At 44.0% G+C, this 20530-nt stretch overlaps 3 protein-coding genes across 3 annotated transcripts in view; 2 read left to right on the plus strand and 1 right to left on the minus strand.

Annotated features, from left to right (window-relative positions):
- The window catches only part of LOC126561303 (nuclear pore membrane glycoprotein 210), a 359207-nt gene that overhangs the window by 123995 nt on the left and 214682 nt on the right, over positions 1-20530 (plus strand). The gene's annotated exons all lie outside the window — the stretch shown is intronic.
- On the plus strand, positions 4533-5595 carry LOC126562590 (alpha-tocopherol transfer protein-like). Its single transcript, XM_050219139.1, has 2 exons — positions 4533-5267; positions 5338-5595. The coding sequence occupies exons 1-2, from the start codon at positions 4533-4535 to the stop codon at positions 5590-5592; spliced, it is 990 nt and encodes a 329-aa protein (XP_050075096.1). The 3' UTR covers positions 5593-5595.
- On the minus strand, positions 7790-13096 carry LOC126560853 (uncharacterized). The gene is made up of 2 exons (XM_050216802.1): positions 12216-13096; positions 7790-11462 (listed from the first exon to the last, which is right to left on the minus strand). The coding sequence occupies exons 1-2, from the start codon at positions 13094-13096 to the stop codon at positions 7790-7792; spliced, it is 4554 nt and encodes a 1517-aa protein (XP_050072759.1).

Genomic DNA, 20530 nt, shown 5'->3' on the forward strand with positions numbered 1-20530 from the left:
CGCTGAGGAAGAACAGGGGGAGAGGACCTAGTAAGGAAAAATAGCGGAACCAACGAACACCAAACCCCGTCGCTTCGCAACGGTTCCAAAGCGGTAAAACGGAAATTGAACTTCTGCCAGACCTGGTGGCGCGATTCATCCGTGCTAGACCGTTGTCTGCTACCTTTTCAGCTCCATTTTTTTTCTCTACTCTAGTGACGGCCGCTGTCTTAGCGCTATGGTTGGGTCAAATGATGATAATGCACCAGCACCGTAGGTGGTCTGAAAAATCCTAGCTCAGGAGACTAGTACATGTTTTTTTTTTTGCTCATGAAAAAACAAAAACACACGACCCCACAGTCACAATGCGTCAAATGAGAAGTTGCGAAACAGCCCGGAGATGAAGAGTACAGCATCTCCAAGTCTCGGGTGTTCCATTTCGTGATGCTTAAACATCATCACCGAAAAGTCTTCCATCATCATCGTGTGGTTCTGATTCTGGCAGGGTACTACTGCGTTCCCAATTCCTACGACCCATTCTGCTAGCATTAGTTCTACGTGCGGATAAAAAGCATAAAAATAGATCCTCATCCTTCGGTCTTGGAGTGGTGCAAAATTGATGAAAGCTTTACCTCAACTTCAACACTCGAAGCGCAAGGTTGTTTGAACAAAACCAAAAAAGACTTCAGATCAGCACGCGTCCATGAGAAGATCTCCCAACCCAAGTCTATATTCCAACCGCTGGGAACAATTGATGGGAAAAGTTACCTATTAACTTTCTCACATCGACCAGCAGGACCGCCGGACAGGATGCTTTTGTGGAGGGATGTCTACGTCAAGGAGTACTAAGAAACACACACCCAGACGATAGTGGCCCATATTCACTCTTCCGTATGATGGTATTAAACGATCGTCCACTGAACCATCTCTGCAGCAACCAGACCGGAACAGGACGAATTTTTGCTTCATTCTTCCACCCACAGCGCGCTCATAGTGCGAGGTTTCAGCGTTACGGTCAATGTAGAAGCAAAAACTGCGTGTATGACAAGATTAGTTAGTGGTAAAATGAAATAACACTCACACACACGCGCACACACACACTCTCTCTCAACCTCAGACACACAATCATTATCAGATGGTTGGCCAGGAAAAAAGGGGATATGCTTGAGAGCGAAAGCACAAAAGCAGAGACGAAAGTTGGCCGGAAAACTTTCCCTCGAAAGGTATTGAATTAATTATGAACGCCTCAAGAGCTGTACCATTAGTCAACTACTTTGGCGCGCATTTTAGGTTTTCTTTTTTCGACTAGGAGTGTGCGTGTGTGTGTATGGATGTGTTTGATTTAGGGGAAGGTGTTTTATCTCCAGATTCGCGCAGTACTATCCTTGCCATCTTGAGCAAACCGAAGTAGACGTAGTAATTCAATCAGCCAAAGGATACAAACTTAGAAGGGATTTCGAGTGGAGCATGTAGCAGGGTGCTTACACAACGTACGTACCTTCTTTTCTGGTTCTGGTCCTTTACATGCCTTCCTGAAGCAAGCTGTCAATTATTATTCGCCACCGATCGATCGTCCAAGGCGCGAGGAAGTGGCAGTTAAGTGCTGACAGATTTATCTGTGAAAGTAAACGGAATTGTAATGACATTAGAATCTCACACACGAAGAAGGATGACGTCGACCGGCTTGGTCTCGTCTCGAGTGTAGTCCCCAGCGTAAAGAGATAAAACCATAAGCTTAGCTGGAAAAAGGGATTATGTGGATAATAAAATGGAATCCAGGAGGAAGAGTTCTCCACTCGCACTAGGCTCTTAGGTGAAAAGACTGATTTTGAAATGAAATTCCGTATGCAGTGTACAGAGCATACATTTTTCAGGATGGTAATTTAAATTTCATACACAAAAAAACAATCAGTCATTATGTGACTCCTTCCTTCGCATTCATTCGAAACCCGATTGACTCAACATCATGAACAAGTTCATTCGCCAAGAGGGCCTTCTATGGGGAGCGGCGTTGGAATCAGTTCCCAACAAACGTGGCACATACATTAGGCACACTTTGAGCGAGGCTCAGCCAACGTGTATAGTTGCACTGGGTTGAAACTATTTGCATTTAATTACATTCCGTCTACCGACGTTCCCCAACCTCTGGCCGTCACAACGGCCATCGTTGTGTAATCTGAAACGGTGGTCGACATATGGTTAAAATAAAATTTACCGTAAACGGATTTGCGAGCGGAAAAGAAGCTGCACAGATGAAGCGATCAAGTGGGATGAAATGTGAGTGAAAATCCAATGATTGCATATTTCGTTACAGCTTCGGTTACCCTCCTCCAAGCCTGCCACCAGGTTTCAAACCGTCTCGATATGTCGTCTGTGGTCGTTTTACTTCGTACGACGACATGTGCAATAAATTGGAGATCTTAAGTGCAAATCGTTTCAATTAGCATCGCAAGCCTTGGGGCGGTTTTTTGCACAAGCGACATCAAATATTACTGGCATCAGCTTTGTGTTTGGGTAGCTTTGCTGTGACTAGCCCTGCAGCAATCCAATTAGATTTGGAACCATTTTTTTTAGTAAATGTTTATTACAACAAAACAGCTTAGTTAAGAATCAATTAAGCAATCATTTTTGATTCAATTTTTTATCAATTAACATGATTCTTATAGCTAGAATGAACATCATAGCTTCAATGTTGAAAATACTTCAGTGTTCCATTGGTATTTGTGATACATCTTTATCAAAATATCGGTGAACTATAGACACGATTTCCTTTTATCTTGAGCAGATTGTTCATGGTCTCGCATACAATCCACCAGCAAAGCTAGACCAGCACCATGATGATGTGCTGGAACGTAATTTTACAACCACTTATACAGCACACGAGGCACTACTATGTACATATCGCTGATTGCCGGACCATTCCATCGCACAAATGTCCGCGACGTCCGTCGGCAAGATGATATTTATCGTCTTTTAGAGCCAAATACACACATAAAAAGACAAATAAACCGAAAAAGGACGACCAGGACGGTTTACTACACGCGGAGTACGCATTGCCCCTGCAACGCCTGCACGAACAACCACCAATGAATGCTCCACTTCGATCATGTGCTTTCATTGGAAGTGCACACTCGATGCTTTTTATGACATTGAGCCTGTCCCCGACTCCGGACAAGTTCAAGGGGACCATAGACCAACCGACCCGAGCAATGTTGCTCTGGGATTTGGCATAACGTCAAATAACGATGCTCGGCTTGGCCAAGCCACGCAGAATCCTTAGAAGGGCTCGCGTTTCACTACACTCTTTGGTACCATCCTTATTTATCGATCCCAAAGCGTATTAACCTTGGAAGGGAGATAGTCAGCGAATGGTACTCGAGCTCCGGATGCCACCGGAAGGCACAAACACACGGCGGGATGGAAAATGTATCCCGCCGATAAGGAGAGTGCGCGAAAATAGGAAAACAAAATGTCTGCCGAAGGAAAACGAAGAGCAAATTATGCTCGTACATGCGCTGGCAATAAACGCTTTGTATCTCGACCTATTCGAACCATACATATTCATATCTTCTTAATGGTTTATGTTGAGAAGCAAACAGGACTGCTCTATCTCTTCATGCACATCCCTGTAACTGGAACACACATATAAAAGTTACGAATCTATGAGTCAAATAAGTTAAGTAAACGAGATATTACATTTAACCAAGCGATTCGAAGTTGTCGACTAATCAGAAAGTTCAAAATCATTTGGGGTAGAGACCCTGGCCCCTGGTGAAACTCAATTATCTGTCTAGACGAATGTTGGAGATGAATGTAGCGCTATGAAGACATTTCCATGCATTATGCATACACAAAAAGCAATTGAGGGCGAGAAATGGACTCGTTTGCTGGTACTCATTACTACTGAAGTCATCAGGAGTGCTTTCTATAGCAACTCTAATGGAAGGGTATATTTAGAACGAGCAAGCCACAATGTTACTGGTCTCCTTTTGAACGAAAAAAAAAACGCTCAAGTTCAAGTTCAGTTCGAACATTAAGAGCTACCTTGGTGACGTACTTGGTACTTCAGCATTGAACCAAACAGCGCAATGACAACATTTGCCTCGAAGCTAAACGTGTAAACGTCATACACGCATAAGAAAAATCCCAGCGAATCAAAAACGAGAAATTGTACTTTCCTACCGCAGATTACGTCAGTAAATCTTTCCACACAAGACAAGAGTTTTTTGTTCATTGTTTTACATACACTAAACGAGTCAAAGTGGCCTGTCTAAATGGCTTGCACACAAAAAATATACCAAGTGGCATAGAAGTAACCTTCCGTTAACTCCGGCAAGACAAGATCGTAACCATTTACACTTTTGCTCGTAATTCACAGGATCACTTCTTCTTTACCATTCTTAACATATGACTAAAACCAGAACCTTATTAAACTGCTGTCTCGTGACAATCTGCTCTTAGTGCATCTCCGCAGTGCAAGTGATACAGATAGTGCTCCCAGCGTCGGTGTTGCATATGGTTTAGCTTTTTCCTACGCTCATACACATCTCGCCATGACACCCAATCCGTTGTCGCTGCCGTGCCTGGAAAAGGCACCAGACACCTACGACGACGAGTACGAGCATCCGCAAGGTCCAGAAAGCATCAGCAAAACGTTGGAAATAATCCGTGAAGATCGTTCGACGGTGGAACAAAACCTGGCTCAGCTGCGTGATTGGATTGCAAAACATCCACACATCCGGCAGTGTCGTACAGATGCCCGGTTTCTGTTGCGGTTCTTGCGTGCCAAGAAGCACTCCTTCCTGGCGGCATCGCAGGTACTGGAGCGTTATTTAGCCGCCCGCATACTCCATCCGAGCTGGTTCCAACGCTTGGACATCCGTGACCCAGAGCTAGCGGATCTCACCGATATCGGGTTCCTGTACGCATTGAAGGAACGCGATCCTGACGGGTGTCTGGTGACGTTGTGCGATTGGGGACTGCTTGATCCGAAGCGTTACACCGTCGATCACAGTAATCGTATGCATGCACTGTTGGTTGAGGCGTACAGTGACGAGGCACTGTTCCAGTGTGCGGGGTTAATAGTCATCTTCGACCTGCAGCATATACAGCTGGCACATCACAGTATAGTGTCGTTGAGCGTGTTGCGACAGGTAGCGCACTACGTCAACAACGCCGTTCCGATACGGTGTAGGGCGATCCATGCCGTGAACGTGCCGTCCGGGGCACTGTGGATCGTAAACGGATTGCTGGGCTTCCTCAACGAAAAGATTCGCAAGCGTTGCACTGTAAATATCTTGCTGATGAAGTGTTATATGTCGTGAATGTGAAGTCTAAAATTATGTGATTTATTTTTAGTTGTTTCGCGATTACGACGAGCTAGCGGAGAAGTTTGATCGAAGCTTGCTGCCGAAGGAACACGGTGGCAAGGAACCAAAAAGCGAGCATATTCGTGCGTTCCGGGACCAGTGTGAGCGTTATCGTGAACGAATGCTGCTCCTGGACGAGATGGATATCGACCTTGATCATAATGAACCATACTCACGGCACGCTCTGTTGGATGACATCGAGGGAGGAGCAGTCGGCAGTTTCCGTAAGCTGGAACTCGACTAAATTTACAAAATAATACGAAATTCCAGCAGATTCACACATGGAATACATTAAAGCTTTCACTCGACACTTGCAGCATATGAAACATTCTTTCTGTTCCAATTTAATCCATTTAAAATGACCCACATTCACATCCTAACCTGTTTTATCCATTATTGTACCTCTCTGCTTAATTTGGAGCATTAACATCCGCATGCGGGTTTACGTCTCAATCCATGGTGTAACCTACACCCACCATAATTAGAATATGATACAGCAAATTAGTGTTTGAGTACGTCCCGCATTTTGTGCGAACGAAGTGAAACGAGAGAATAAAGATTAAAAGAAGTAACATAAGCCCCAACATCTACACCCACTACGCTACCGCCAGAGATGCAAGAAGTTTTAACAAACCAGTGAGCACCCTAGCCACTGGTCTGGTCCTATTTCGTCAAAAAAGACACTTTAAAACAACAGGTTTCTCCTTTCCCATGGCATAGCTCTCGCTACTACATAAGCCACAGCAAATAAGGAGACTAAAAACCTGCAAGTAATCGTCACGAAAAACACATGATCAACAGCTTAAAGTACGCTTTGAAATACAACTTGTGCTTGAATGGTAACACTAGATGCTTATAGAGAACAAGAAATAAAGCAAGACACATAGAAAAGCGAACTATTTTGACACACATAAAAAGGACGACGATCTAGTTTAGATAGAGTGGAATTGAAAGCCGTAAACGAAGAGCAAAAAACAACTCTCTTAAGAACGCTACAACGAAACAAGGACACTAAATCTGTGCAGGGATATAAAACCAGTACGTGGTGATGATTGTGGTCTTAAAATAAAGCACCGTATGTACTATGTACTACACCGAAAACTAGCACACGCGAACACATATCGCGTGCCGGAGCAAGAAATGGAATGAATAACATTAGAAAGGACACTTTAAAAGGAGGAAAAATGATCGAAGGATTATTATGTGGCGGGACATATGATGATGTTTTACTGAAAAGGAAATTTTTCAAAAGAAATTTATGTGTGCAACATGTTTACTGAAGTATGTTTTGTCTCTTCTTCATATTTTGATGCTCAGGTCAAATTCGTATAAAAATAATAAAAATAATTTTGGATGTAGATATCTTTCGATGGTTTAATTTCAACTTTGGCTGGACACATGTATAACACTTAATTATTAGGATTATTTTATAACTCATAATTAGAATAACTAGAATAAAACAAAAATTAAAATAGCTACAATTGAAGTTCTAGTAAATTAAAAAAAGTACAATTTTACACAAACTCGCACCCACATTGGTGCCGTAAAATCTAACTATTGAAAATAGTTTATAATTAGAAAAGTTTACAATTAATAATCATTTTCATTTGTTTACAGTAATCTGTGCTTGGTTAAAAAATCATTCGCTATATTCTTTTATGTGGCTTGACCAACATTGAAGTTGAACGGAACAACCCGCACGATTTGACATTGGTGAACTGACAGCAGTGAACATTTTATTGACGGATGTGAAATATAAATTTGATGATGAAAAGGACCTTTACAGAAAATTAAGTGCAATTCAAAAGTAAAAATAGCCTGTAAAACGCAGCAAAGAACATCGTTTAACACTAGAACAAAGAACATCGTTTTATTAACACTAGAACTACCAAACCAGTCATTTTGACTGTTATGGCACCTTCCAAGAGGATTTATTTTTCATAGATAATAATTATGCATGGTAAATGTTTATGCATGGCTTTTACACATTCAATGTTCGTGTCTTTGAATTTAAAAATTAAAAACTTAATCTAATATTAATATTAAGCTACGTCATGGGCAATTCTACCTTAACCACTCATTATGGCTTGTGGTTTGTGAACGATAAACAGCGTATTTCAATGCGAATTTCTCACAAAATGGTGATTATATGTAACCGACAGACGTACAAGAAATAAAATAATCTGTCCTTTTCGAGTGGACTGTATTAGGAGAAAAAAAAGGAGGAATTTCGGAGCAAAAGGAGAACACGTCCGTTCGCTCAGTTCACTACTTGATTTCTATGTATTTCCATGTATGTGTGACATTACTGTTCGTTGCCCAAAACCATTCCCAAAAAACATACCGTTGACACATTATGCCCAGATAGCATAACATCCTCCCCGGCGTTGACACATTATGCCCAGGTGGCATAACATCCTCCCCGGCGTTGAAATAGTATTTCAACTATCAATTTCGTCCAACGGCAGCAAGCAGACTTCTGTAACTGCGCGTTTGAACTCCGCTCCATTCGCCGTTCTAACGGTAACGACACGTGTCACACCGTCGTCTCCGGGGTGTGCAGCTACTATCCTTGCAAGCGGCCAGTGTAGTGGTGGTGTATTCTGGTCTGCTAGTAGTACAAGCGATCCCACCTTGATCTCCTTCCGCTTCAGCCATTTCGACCGATTTTGGAGTTCCGGCAAGTACTCGGCAGTCCACCGTCTCCAGAAGTGTTGCAACATAGATTGCACCAACTGCCATCGTGAGAGACGGTTCTCCTTTAGGATGGAGTAGTCGGGTTCTGGAACAGCTTGCATCTCTCGGCCTATCAGGAAATGTGCCGGGGTGATTGCGGTGTAGTCGGATGGATCGTCTGAGCTCGGTACTAAGGGTCGAGAATTTAGTACCCCTTCTATTTGTGTAAGGGTCGTGTAGAGCTCCTCGTAGGAAAGTTTTCTGTCACCAACAATACGTTTCATGTGGTGCTTAACCTGCTTCACACCAGCCTCCCAGATACCGCCAAAGTGCGGACTTCGCGGTGGTATGAACGACCAGTCAATACCGTTGTCGGCACAATAGTTGATGATCTTCTTCGTGGTGCACTCTTTCTTGAACATAAGCCAAAGCTCGTGCAGCTCCGTTTTGGCTCCGACAAAGTTGGTTGCATTGTCAGATCGTATCGATTTCGGGTACCCTCGTCGACTGGTAAACCGCCGCAAGCTTGCAAGGAACGCGTCTGTCGTCAAGTCCGAGACCAATTCCAAGTGTATGGCTCGAGTCTGCAGGCATACGAACAGGCACACATAGGCTTTCGTGATCTGCGGCTTGCGAGAGGTCGATGACTTGATGGAGAAAGGACCTGCATAGTCTACACCGGTATCCGAAAAAACGGGGGCTGGCTGGACACGATACGATGGTAAATCACCCATCATTTGCGTTGTCTTAAACGGGTTCGCCTTGAAACAGACGATGCATTTTCGTGTCACCTTACGGATAGTGCTCTTCACGTTCAACGGCCAGTACCGTTGACGTACAACTGCAAGCAGGCCTCTTTGCCCGATGTGCAAGTTGTTAATGTGTAACTGACGAACAAGTGCCTCGGTGACAGGATGCTTAGCCGGCAACAGCATCTGATGCCGACTATCGTAGGGTATGATGGCTCGCTTGATTCTTCCACCAACTCGTATGATACCATCATCTGGATCCAAAAACGCCTTTAGTCCATTGAGTCGACAATTTGTATTCGAATCGTCCATTAGAGCGAGGATTTCTTGTTGAAAGGCCTCTCGCTGAACCATTCGTATAATTACGTGTGTCGCTGTACGTAATTCTGTTGCTGTGAGTTGACCTTTTATCACCTCCCCTTTGCGTGACTTGATAAACCTAGCGAGACGCACCAAGTAAGCCATACTCCTAACCATTTTCGTGAAACTTCCCAACTTCTCAAAGATTGGGAAACGCTCAACAGGAACGGTAGTGGCCAACGCCACTCCAGCTCGCATTTCCGGCAGCTCGTTGTCCGGAATTTCCGTATAGTCCGCCTTCTTGACGATGGGTTGTAGTGGCCGAGGCTGCCACCACATCGTAGACTTCATCAATTTCTTCGGTGTGACTCCACGTGAAATCAAATCGGCCGGATTATCGTAAGTGGAAATATAATGCCAAAGGAAAGATAGGCTGAGTTGTTGGATTTCACTTACCCGATTTGATACGTACGTTTGCAACAGGTCAGGGGACTTCTTGAGCCAACACAACACGATTTTTGAATCGCTCCAGAGATGAACAGATTCAAATCTAAGCTCCGTAGCGTCCAGGAACTTCACAACCATTCTAGCAAGTAACAATGCCGCCATCAGTTCAGTTCGAGGGGTCGTGAGGGCCTTCTGCTTCGGATTCCGTTTCTTCGGTAGGATTCGAGATTTGCTGCAGATCAATTGCATCTTGGGCTCCTCATTCGAGAAAGAACCCTGCACGTACAAACAGGCACCATAAGCTTGATCAGATGCGTCGGCGAACCCTTGCAGTTCTAGCTTGAGCACATTCTTCCAGGAAATCCATCTCGGAACTTGAACTTCCCTCAGCGCTGTCATCTCAGTTCGGAAATTTCGCCACTTCTCATTAACTTCGGTAGGAACTGTGTCATCCCAATCTATCCGAAGTTCGCCGACTTCACGTAAAATCAGCTTCGCGTAGGTGATAACTGGCCCAAAAAATCCAAGCGGGTCGAAAATCTTGGCCAGTTGACTCAGGAGCCTTCGCCGAGTCATTTCTTGTGAGTGGTCGAAATCAGGAACAGACACCGAAAACCAATCCTCAAGCGGATTCCATGTAACACCCAAAGTCTTCACTGTCGTGTTGGAGGTGTTGTCTGTAACTTCGAAAGAAGTTCCTCTAAGTTCTTCTGCTACTCCTGCAACGATATCAGGATGATTAGCACACCATTTATGAGCACTGAAACAAGCATTCTTTAGCAGTTTTGTCAAATCTCGTTGAAGTTGGCATGCCTCAGCAAGTGTATCAGCTCCAGTTAACGTATCGTCCATGTATGTTCCCTTGTTAACTACTTCGGCAGCCCTCGGGAGCTCGCCCTGATGATCGTTAGCTGCCTGCTTAAGCGCCATGGTTGCTTGGAACGGGGAAGGTCCCAATCCATAGGTAACAGTGAGCAGCTCTTGTACTGTTAGTGGATCGTTCCGGTTGTACCTCCAAAAGATTCGCTGGTACCTCGTGTCTTCCGGATGGACCCTCACCTGACGAAACATCTTCGGAATGTCCAGTGTGAAAACGTACTGGAACCCTCTAAAACGAAGAAGAATTGCAGTGAGATCGTTTTGGACTGTTGGTCCAGTCATTAAAACGTCGTTGATGGATACACCCGTCGACGTCTTTGCTGATCCATCAAACACGACTCGTAGTTTAGTTGTAGTGCTCGAAGGTCTCAGCACGCAGTGGTGAGGTAGATAGAACACCGACCCTGGGTCCTCGTTTGGTGCTTCCACAATCTCACGCATGTGTCCTAGTTGCTCGTACTCTCGGATGAACTGTGAGTACTGTTCCTTCAGGTCGGGCTGCCTTTCGAGTTTTCGCTCCAGCGCCAGAAATCGTCGCAGTGCCATTTCACGCGAGTCGCCAAGCTCGCGTTTCCGTTCGTTGAAAGGGTGTCGGACCACATACCGACCCTCCTTCGTTCGCTCGTGTGTGCGTTGAAAATGTTCCAAACACACCTCGTCGTCCGCCTTCGGAGAAGGGCGGAGCTCGTCGCAGGATTCTACCTTGTAGAAGTTCTTCAGTAGTTCCGTAAGCGGCTCATCATCCGTAGTGTTGCAAAGTGTACGTGCAATGATAGTCGTGTCGCTCCTAATCACACCGCCAGCAATCCAACCTAGTTTCGTATTTTGCAGCACAAGTCGATTGGAACCAAGATCGCATCGGCCATCTTGCATTAGATCCCAGAACGATTCAGCGCCAATTAACATATCGACAGGTCCTCTTCTGTTGAAGGTAGGGTCGGCCAGCACCTGTTCGCTCGAGATGGGCCACTGTGATATATCAAAAGACTTGGACGGAAGCTCACCAGTAATTCGTGGGGTCACTAAGAATTCAATTTCCGCTACGATGTCACCAGCACGAGACCTAATCGTTGTGTGCAGTTTACGGCTTAAACGGGTTTTGTTACCGTTCAAACTATTAGCTATGACGTCAGTGGATTCCATTCTCAAAGAAAGAAGATTAGCAAAGCGTTCAGTAACAAAATTCATTTGTGAAGCCGAATCCAGAATCGCTCGGCACGGGTAAGGAGTATTACGCAAACCGTCTACTAATACCACTGCGGTCGAGAGAACAGTTTGTCTCTCAGGATACATTTCCTTGGTGCATAGAGTTGTCGGTGGTTCAGCAGGCAAGTTTGGACTCTCTGCTAACGCTGTTGGCGCTACACGATCGGGAACATGGCTTGAACGATCTTCATGGAGTAAGCTATGATGCTTCTTGCCGCATCGACGGCAAGAACCTGACCGACATGTGCGGATGCGATGACCATTCGACAGGCAGTTGAAGCAAGCGCCAGATCTTTTCACAACGTCAATCCTTTCGCTAACACTCTTACTCTTAAAACGTTTGCAGTTTCTAAGTTCATGAACCTCACTGCACACTGTACATTTCGCTTGCTGATTGGAATCGCTAACAACCAATGTTTTTGTCACTGTTTTTGGTTTAATAGATTCCGTCGATGATTTCACGCCTATGTCGACCATCTCGGAAATTCTGCACTGTTCTTCCAAAAACTCTACTAATGCGGCGTACGATGAGCACACGTTCTTCTTTTGCTTCGTTTCCCAAGCAACCTGTAACTTCTTGTCCATCTTTCCTGTTATGAGCTTCACTAACATTTGTTCACCAAGACCTTCAACCAAAAGGCTATGATGCTTCAATGCATCAACATTCTTGTTGCAAGTATCGATCACCTTACGCAGATTAGCACCGTTGTCTCGACTAAACTTTGTTAAGCCAAAAAGATTGTCAATGTGTTTTTCTATGACCACACGTTTGTCCTCATACCGTTGCGCAAGGATCTTCCATGCGGCTTCATAGTCGTTGTTGTTCACTAACACTTCGTCAATGATACCTGCTGCCTTTCCGACAAGACTGTTCCGGAGATGGAACAGTTTCAGCGCGGGTTCCTCATGCTTGTATCGGTTCATCACAGCGGTGAACATTGCTTTAAATGCGTACCACTTCTCGTACGAACCATCGAATGTTGGTAAGGGAACATTTAACGGTGGCAGATAAGGCGAAAATTCATGCGAGGTCGATGGCACAACTGAAAGAGTTGCTTCACGTTTGGGCACGGCATCAAAACACAAACTTAATTTCAACGAAACTTCGTTGAACTTTCTCTCAAAATCGATGTACAGATTGTTCTGCTGTTCGTCTTCTTCTTTTGAGAGGGACAGTTCGTAGATCTTGCTTTGAATTTCGTTGCACTCATTGTACATGTTTGCCAAAGCCTTTTCTTGGAGCTGTAGGAAGCGCACATTTTTTACGTTGGCATTCGGTTGCCCATCACTATCACATAAGGATGCACACACACGACTAAGCTTGTTGCGCACTCCCTCTCGCTGCTTCACCAAAGCTTGTAGTTGGGCCTCCATTTTGTTGGAAACCTTCTTCACTTCTTGCTGTTGCGACTGTGTTGGTATTGTTGAAGGAGTCGTACGTTTTATCGGTGATCTCTTCACTTTCTTTGACCGAGTAAACGGTGATTGCATTGTCTTTACATTCACACACCTTCACTTGTCCGTCCGGTCCGCCATTTGCTTTTGGCAAACCCACGCCACGCCAATCACACGTGGTTTTCGCGAATGTTTCAATGTTCTTTTATTGAGCGGATTACCTTCGATCAGCAGAATGCCTTTATCGAGAGGAATGCCGGCGAATCACACTTTCCGAATCACGGTGCTTTGTTTTCCGGATAGTGCTACTCTGTTTGCATAGTAGCAACGCACTGTCACGTCACTAAGATCCGATCGCGGATCTTCCTTAGTCAAGTGGAAAGCCTTGTAGCAGTTTCCAACGCATCACACTTTCCGGATCACGGTACTTTGTTTTCCGGATAGTGCTACTCTTTCACAGTAGCAACGCACTGTCACGTCACTAAGATCCGATCGCGGATCTTCCTTAGTCAAGTGGAAAGCTTTGTAGCAGTTTCCAACGCATCACACTTTCCGGATCACGGTACTTTGTTTTCCGGCTAGTGCTACTCTTTCACAGTAGCGACGCACTGTCACGCCGCTAACACCCGATCGCGGATGTTCCATACACCGATAACACGCGAAACACTACACTGGTTTTCGCATCCGGTTCCGTAGGACCACAATGTCCTTTTCGAGTGGACTGTATTAGGAGAAAAAAAGGAGGAATTTCGGAGCAAAAGGAGAACACGTCCGTTCGCTCAGTTCACTACTTGATTTCTATGTATTTCCATGTATGTGTGACATTACTGTTCGTTGCCCAAAACCATTCCCAAAAAACATACCGTTGACACATTATGCCCAGATAGCATAACATCCTCCCCGGCGTTGACACATTATGCCCAGGTGGCATAACATAATCCTTTAACAATTTTATGAGTAATCAGGCTGGGTAACAAGCCTGCAGTCCAATGATGCTTTGATCTATTTGTTGTTAATGATTTGAATCTTGGAGGTTGCAACACAACACAATTTATTCATTTTTTCTATTTAATGGATTGTCAACGCTGATGTTAAAAAAAAAAAACAAACAATCAAAACCGCAGAAAATTGCGGTAGTTCTAGTGTTAAACAACTTTGGCCATTGGTACCATTTTTTCATATTTAGAATTTTAGAAGTTTTTAATATCAATCTTACCCATTATGATAAAAAAAAATTAGTAACCTTTCATTTCAGCATATTTATTTCTATTGAAGTCGTGACACTTACAAAATAATCAAGAAATGGCCAGTTAACAAATATCATAAGGATCATTAGGACTAAAACTAACCAGCGGAAACGATCGGGAATAGAAACCAAAAAAAAGGCAGCCAACAAGTTATTGAGCAGCTTCTCAAATCTTGAATATAATTATATAATCAACAATTTGTTTATTATAACGATTTCAATCATTATGACCTCTTTACAGGTCGTATGTAGCTAAATCTAATAGTGAGAGTATTTTTAAAGCATAGGCACTCCGACAGTCCGCCAGTCTTACGTTCCAGAAGACGATCCGGTTGAGATTCAGGTCCTGTCGTGTAAAAAAATTAGTCTATACTTTTTAACAAAATATCTAAACCAAGCAGCAAAGCGTAAAGTTTGCCCCGATTTTATGACTTATCACACAATTCTTACCGTCTTTCCCCGTGGGAGTCCACGCCTAACAACACACCTACGCGCTTTGTTGTACGGTAAATTCTTCATCTCGCGTTCATCACAAACTTATGACGCTGCTCCGACCCGACCCGGCAAGCAGCGTCAAGATTGATACCGACGGGCGCATGGGGATTTAGTCGATGCAACCTGATGTGTAGTGTATGTGTGACATTTTACGGCACGAAAACGAAAAATAAATAACTATTCCCACACCGCACGCAAATGGCACTGTAGCAGCAGCAGCAGCAGCAGCAGCACAAGGATCGTACCATTTTGCACCATGCACCGAACACCCAAGGCCACACCATGTAAGTGCATGTAAGGAAATGCTTTCTCGTCGGAAAGTATTATTCGGTTTGGTTGGAAGATTCCTCTACCCCGGTGGGAGGTGTACAAAATGCTGAAGGGAAGGTGAACGAGAACGAAAAAAAAAAGAAAACGGAAGAAAAAGAATTGTCATTTGAGTTGAGTGCAGCGCATTTTTATGAGAGTGGTTTGATTTTGACGAGATGGGCCAGATGGAGGTGCAGCAGTGGGGTAAATATGGCCTCATAAATGAAATCCAATCTTCATGATTTACTTTTGTACTTCACTCATCATTGAGCGCTATTTGAGCAAAGGATGTAGAAGGCAAACATGGTCCAATGACATGCTGCCGCGTGTCATTCTGCAAGCATATTGCATGCTAGTGGCCTAACTGCAGCTGCTACCATCATATCCCTTACCGCCCTATTTACTTTCGTACTCGCTCTCTCCCTCTTTCTCTTGCTCCTTTTCTGTCTTGTTCAATCTTTCTCCCCACTGTACACTCTACGTGTGACATGATATTTGCCGATTTGATTGGGACATGGCGGCACGGTCCCACTCGCTCCCTATAAGGTTGTATTTGACGAACATTATGTAGAGGTTTTGGATTTGTAAAGCGTTGTGTGGATACCTAGTGCCATTCGGTTGATGCTAGGTTATAAAACGATTGAAAAGGCCAAACCCCTCGCCCGGGTAGAATGTTTCTGTGAAAGTGAAATAGAGTAAGAAAATGTTTTGTTTCCCAACCGTTACACCCGTTTTTAATGTCCATCCTCTCTCGCTCTCTCGTGTATGCAGATTTTAAGCAGTATTTTAAATACCGCCGAGCCCTTCCCATTTGCTTACCGTGTGTGTGTTAACAAATGGCAATGACGATACCCCTTCGCGACGTGCGAGTATGAAGAGCCATGCAAATAATCGCCAGAGGTAGAATTTAAAATAATCACTACCAACCACTTGACAACGCACGCAACGCGAGAACGGAAGGATCTCATCAACGTTGATGGATTTTATGCTGTTGTTGTCGTTTGTTTGACGAACAGGGGTGAAATAGTACCAGGGCAAAGTAGACAATTAGATGAGTAAATGTGGTGGGGGAAAGGTTTGTTGTACTGTGGACAGCAAAACGTAAGATGTACGAGGCACAATAAAAAATGTTGGAGAAATAATTTTGAATATAACATTTACAAACAGATAAAGGAGCATGCCCGGGATGAGGCAAAAAATAGGAACAAAATGCCCCGTCTATCTAGTTTTATACCAACATACTTTAAATTAATTTCAAAAAAATCTAACAGAAGAGATTGGAAGATCTTATTAAAAATTTAATACTAATAAACGTGTTTTAAACCAAAAATAAAAATATGAAGTTTACAAAAAAATACACTTTTTTCTCACCAACCCACAAAATTTAATTCTAGCTAAGATAATTTCCACAATCAACACTGAAACAATTCGATTCGAATTCGCAGTCTTGTCATCAACTCGACACGCAGTCTTGTCATCATACTCGGGCACGAGCATCGAGGAGTATTTCAATATCTGCAAAGGACATTCTAGACAACACAATTCACACATCATACAACGAGCATAAATGGAGCCTTTACTGGATCCGCTGTGGCATTTGAAACCGGTAGGGAATTCGATTTTCCTCACTAATAATCGTCCTGTGAGCAAAGGATGCTTCTCGTAGCACAATCAATCGCACAGAACGCGAACAGTACAGTACAGAAACATTGCTAGCAGGCACGGCAGACGGGGGTTATCTGTTTAGCTGATTACTGGCATATGAGAGCGAATAATGATGTCAAGCCGGCGGTGATGGGCGGTCGATAATTTCACCCAACGCACAAGGGAACGGAAAGCCCGTAGGTGTGCTGCGGCCGCCAACCATATGGGAAAGGATAATTATGATAAATGCCAGCCACTACATTAAATTAGCGCGTTCTCCATTCAGCACAACCATTCTCCACACAAATTAAGCTGAATGATTGTTAATCTATTTCGAATCAAAGTCACCACCATCCTTTTGCTAGATCACGACCGTACACAGACCCTCCGAAACTACCGACCGGACGGTTTTGCGCTCAGCGACCATGATTAAGGAGACACTTCATCAAGCAATCGCTTCATTTGCCAGATGATATCCTGTCGCGCTTAAGATGCCACATAAACACGCTGGAGAGTCTTCCTCGGACGATTTTATGGTATCCACCCACCCGGACACTACAATCGGGAATTTACTGTGTTCCTTTGCCTTCTCCCTTCGCGCTGGGTGTCAAGTGTGACACCGGGAATAACGCGCTCCCGAGTGGGTGCTACAGCATCGACGGTTAATTATTGGTTTGGGCGCACGAGCCCCGCATCAATAGATGGCGGGCGACACGTTCCGTTAACCGCGCCATTCCAAACAGATAAAGACTCCATCATAAAAGCCCATATTTCGAGTGTGTCATGGTAATAATGATCTTCTCCCGTGCCGTGCGGTTCGGTGTCGTTCGATCGACTCCGGGTCCGAAGAAACGATGACGACGTTCCCGTCTAACAGCTCATTCGGAATTCGGAATGCCTAACTTCGACGGTACGCAGGCAGATAGGCGTCGAACGGTGACGACGGCCGCGTTTTTCGAACCGGCACACACCCGGCCATCGCCATGAAACGTGATATCATAAAATCGTTTTTGAGGTTTTCTTTTATAGGGCGGCCGTGCTTGTGTTGTTTATTTTGTCTACAGTGTATGCAGTTGGTGGAGCGAGTGCGGCCGTCGTCCATTTGTTGCCTTCTCGCTGAAGTAACAGCAGAGCGGAAAAGCAATGCTGCCACAATATGCTGGCTCCTACACAAAGCTTTTTCTTTTTTCACGCCATTTGTTGCTTGCAGGCGTCTCCCTTGCCGCATTCTTCATTTGGAGTATTTTCGGCAGTATTTTATTTAACGATATTGTTTGGGCAGAAGTGCTTTAAACACTGTCCTATCTGGGGAAGGCAAGATGCTCTTTAAAAGCTGTTGGTGAATGTTAAACGACGCCACAGCAGCAACAGGGTAGTGAGTGGAATTTTTTTAAAGAATTTGCACACTGTGTTAATGACTATGGGTGGTTTATTGCAGGGAATGAATCAACTTAACCAACATTAAAGAGTTTTAACAAATGCAGCTCATTAAAATTTCATATCTTCGCACATTGTTGATCATATGACTGTTTTTTTTTTAAACATGAAAATGATCAAACAAAATGACAATTTCAATTGAACACTATTCTGGGAGTGAAAAATCATTTATTTCCTTGCATGGCTTAGCATGAAGCCTTACATCAAATTGATATAATAAAAGAAAATGTGTCACAAAGCCGTTTTTTTGAGGAAAGGATTTTTTTATGACAAAGCATCTCTGTTAATTAGGCGATACTTAACAGAACGACAGTCAATTAAACATAGAATTGAACGAGTTTAATAACAATGACGAGTTGTTAAACACTTGTTGTCAACTGTGCACAGATTGGAAGTGCTAATTCTAGCTGTTTATTATTCATTTACGCTATTATATTAAGTCCGTGACAATTTAACATATAATGAATGACACCTTAAACAAAATGCAAACAAAATAAGTCACACATTCGTCCGATTTATCTAAGCTTTCATTTGCATCTCATTTATGTGCCACGCCAAACACAAAACTCTTCACCATACATCATGGACTTCTGTTTTCTGTAGTCAATGTTCGCTAATCAGCACTTAATTAGCGACAATTTCACGCGACGATACGCCTGGGGTCACCTGTTTTCGTATTGCGTTTTCATGTTTGTATCACTTCTTTTGGGATAGCTTTTGTTTTCGTGCTGCACCACTCTCACCGCAATTTATGCTCGCAACTTCCACATTTTCCCATGTGAAAAACCGCACAAGACGCCGCATCTGTTGCCATCCGGGAAGGCAGCCGAAAAAGTCACCCAACGACTCTAGCGACTCTGTTGTTTGCCCAAGGAATTTAACTTTGGATACCAGTGCGAGATTCCGTCACACAAATCACAGCCGAAAAGAAATGGAAACGCGCACGCATGTATGCAGCTTTTCGCGTTGCAACCATAAAGTCAAACACACACACACCTGAGAGCGATGTTTGACGGCGATTTTCCTTCGCCGTCTAACGAGTTGCTGAGGGCAGAAAAGAAAAAACGTGGACGCGTTTTTTCCCCCTCACTTGTTAGAAGCAGAACAAGCCATGGATGGTGACGATCATTTTGGAGGATTTTCGGGAAAAACTCGATTGGCGTGTGATTGGATGTCATATCATCATCATCATCCTCGGCGTCCCTGATGTCGTGTTGTGCACGATGGTAGAACGTTCTTGCTCAACCCCGTTAACCCGTTTTGGAACAGCCATTTCGTCGTACCCCACCTATCTGCATATTGGAATCAAAAACCTTGCACAACTTAACGTATTCATCGATCTCATCTACACCTGCAACACTGGTACATGATGGCAGTTTAAAGTGGAGCGGTAGGGTTTTTTTTTTTACATCCCTGTTCCTAACGATCCATCTCACTCGATAACGTATTCTCGTCTAGCACCGATATAAGCATATTATGCTCATCGATTCTTCGATCCACCACCCAATTCAATGCTGATTTCGTTCGATGCGACCAGAACCATCGCTTCTTCCAAAGTGTACGCAGCGTTCGGATGTGTGTGTGTGTGCCTTTTGAATAAAAATCACGTCAGAAATGCAGCAACCAGCCACAAAGCTCATGCTGCATCCCACAACTGCGTGAAGCTTTGGGAAGCATTAAGCGCTGCAGTGTCTCGCTGCCGGAATGGAGATTTTTGTGGCATCGATGGATTGTCAGATCGATGGATGGGCGACGTGGGCGTTTGAAAGCAGCATAGATGGGAAGTGTACCACCAAAAAAAAAACGATGCCTTTTCCTATCAGCAATCCTGCAGCTGAACTGGAAAAACGAACGGGAACGAATTCTATTAGAGGTGCTTCCACTCGTTCGATTTCGGAAATAACTCGCGAGACGAAACGACAGTGAACAATGGTAATGATGTTCGTCCCGCATCACGTGGGTGAACCACAATAATAATGATGATGATGATGGCGGCGAAGGCTTCGATTTCACCCTCAGGTAAGTTTGAGTGGTTCTACACCCACGCACATACAGGTGGGAAGAAAGCTCTATTTTTCCCTTCCACGTTGAAGAAAGACAACAAAAAATCCTAACGAACCCACTTGCCCAAAACACATCCACACCCTCGCAAAACACAACCACTCGAGTTCACTTTTATTTGCCCGAGATAACCGAGAACTAAGCTTGTGCCCTCTAAAGCCCCGCAAGGCTAATGCTATTATAATAACCTAAATCAACCCACTGTCGAAAAAGCTGCTCCTACGCATAACAGGTAGGGCCTATCTAGCGTACAGGTCTGTACCACAGACACATTTATACGAATTTCTATTCGGCTGCCACCACCGGTGCACGACCATTAACCAAACGAAACTCACCTG

Source organism: Anopheles maculipalpis, chromosome 3RL (genome assembly GCF_943734695.1).
Source record: "Anopheles maculipalpis chromosome 3RL, idAnoMacuDA_375_x, whole genome shotgun sequence".
NCBI classification, from domain to species: Eukaryota; Metazoa; Arthropoda; class Insecta; order Diptera; family Culicidae; genus Anopheles; species Anopheles maculipalpis.

Bases quoted from the DNA above. Each gene is read 5' to 3' on its own strand.
- LOC126562590 (XM_050219139.1), top strand. From the start codon at position 4,533: ATGACACCCAATCCGTTGTCGCTGCCGTGCCTGGAAAAGGCACCAGAC. The intron at 5,268-5,337 runs GTAAATATCTTG...ATTTATTTTTAG, and splicing joins AGATTCGCAAGCGTTGCACT to TTGTTTCGCGATTACGACGA.
- LOC126560853 (XM_050216802.1), bottom strand. From the start codon at position 13,096: ATGCAATCACCGTTTACTCGGTCAAAGAAAGTGAAGAGATCACCGATA. The intron at 11,463-12,215 runs GTTAGTGAAGCT...CACAACGATTAG, and splicing joins GAAGGTCTTGGTGAACAAAT to GTCTCGTGCTGGTGACATCG.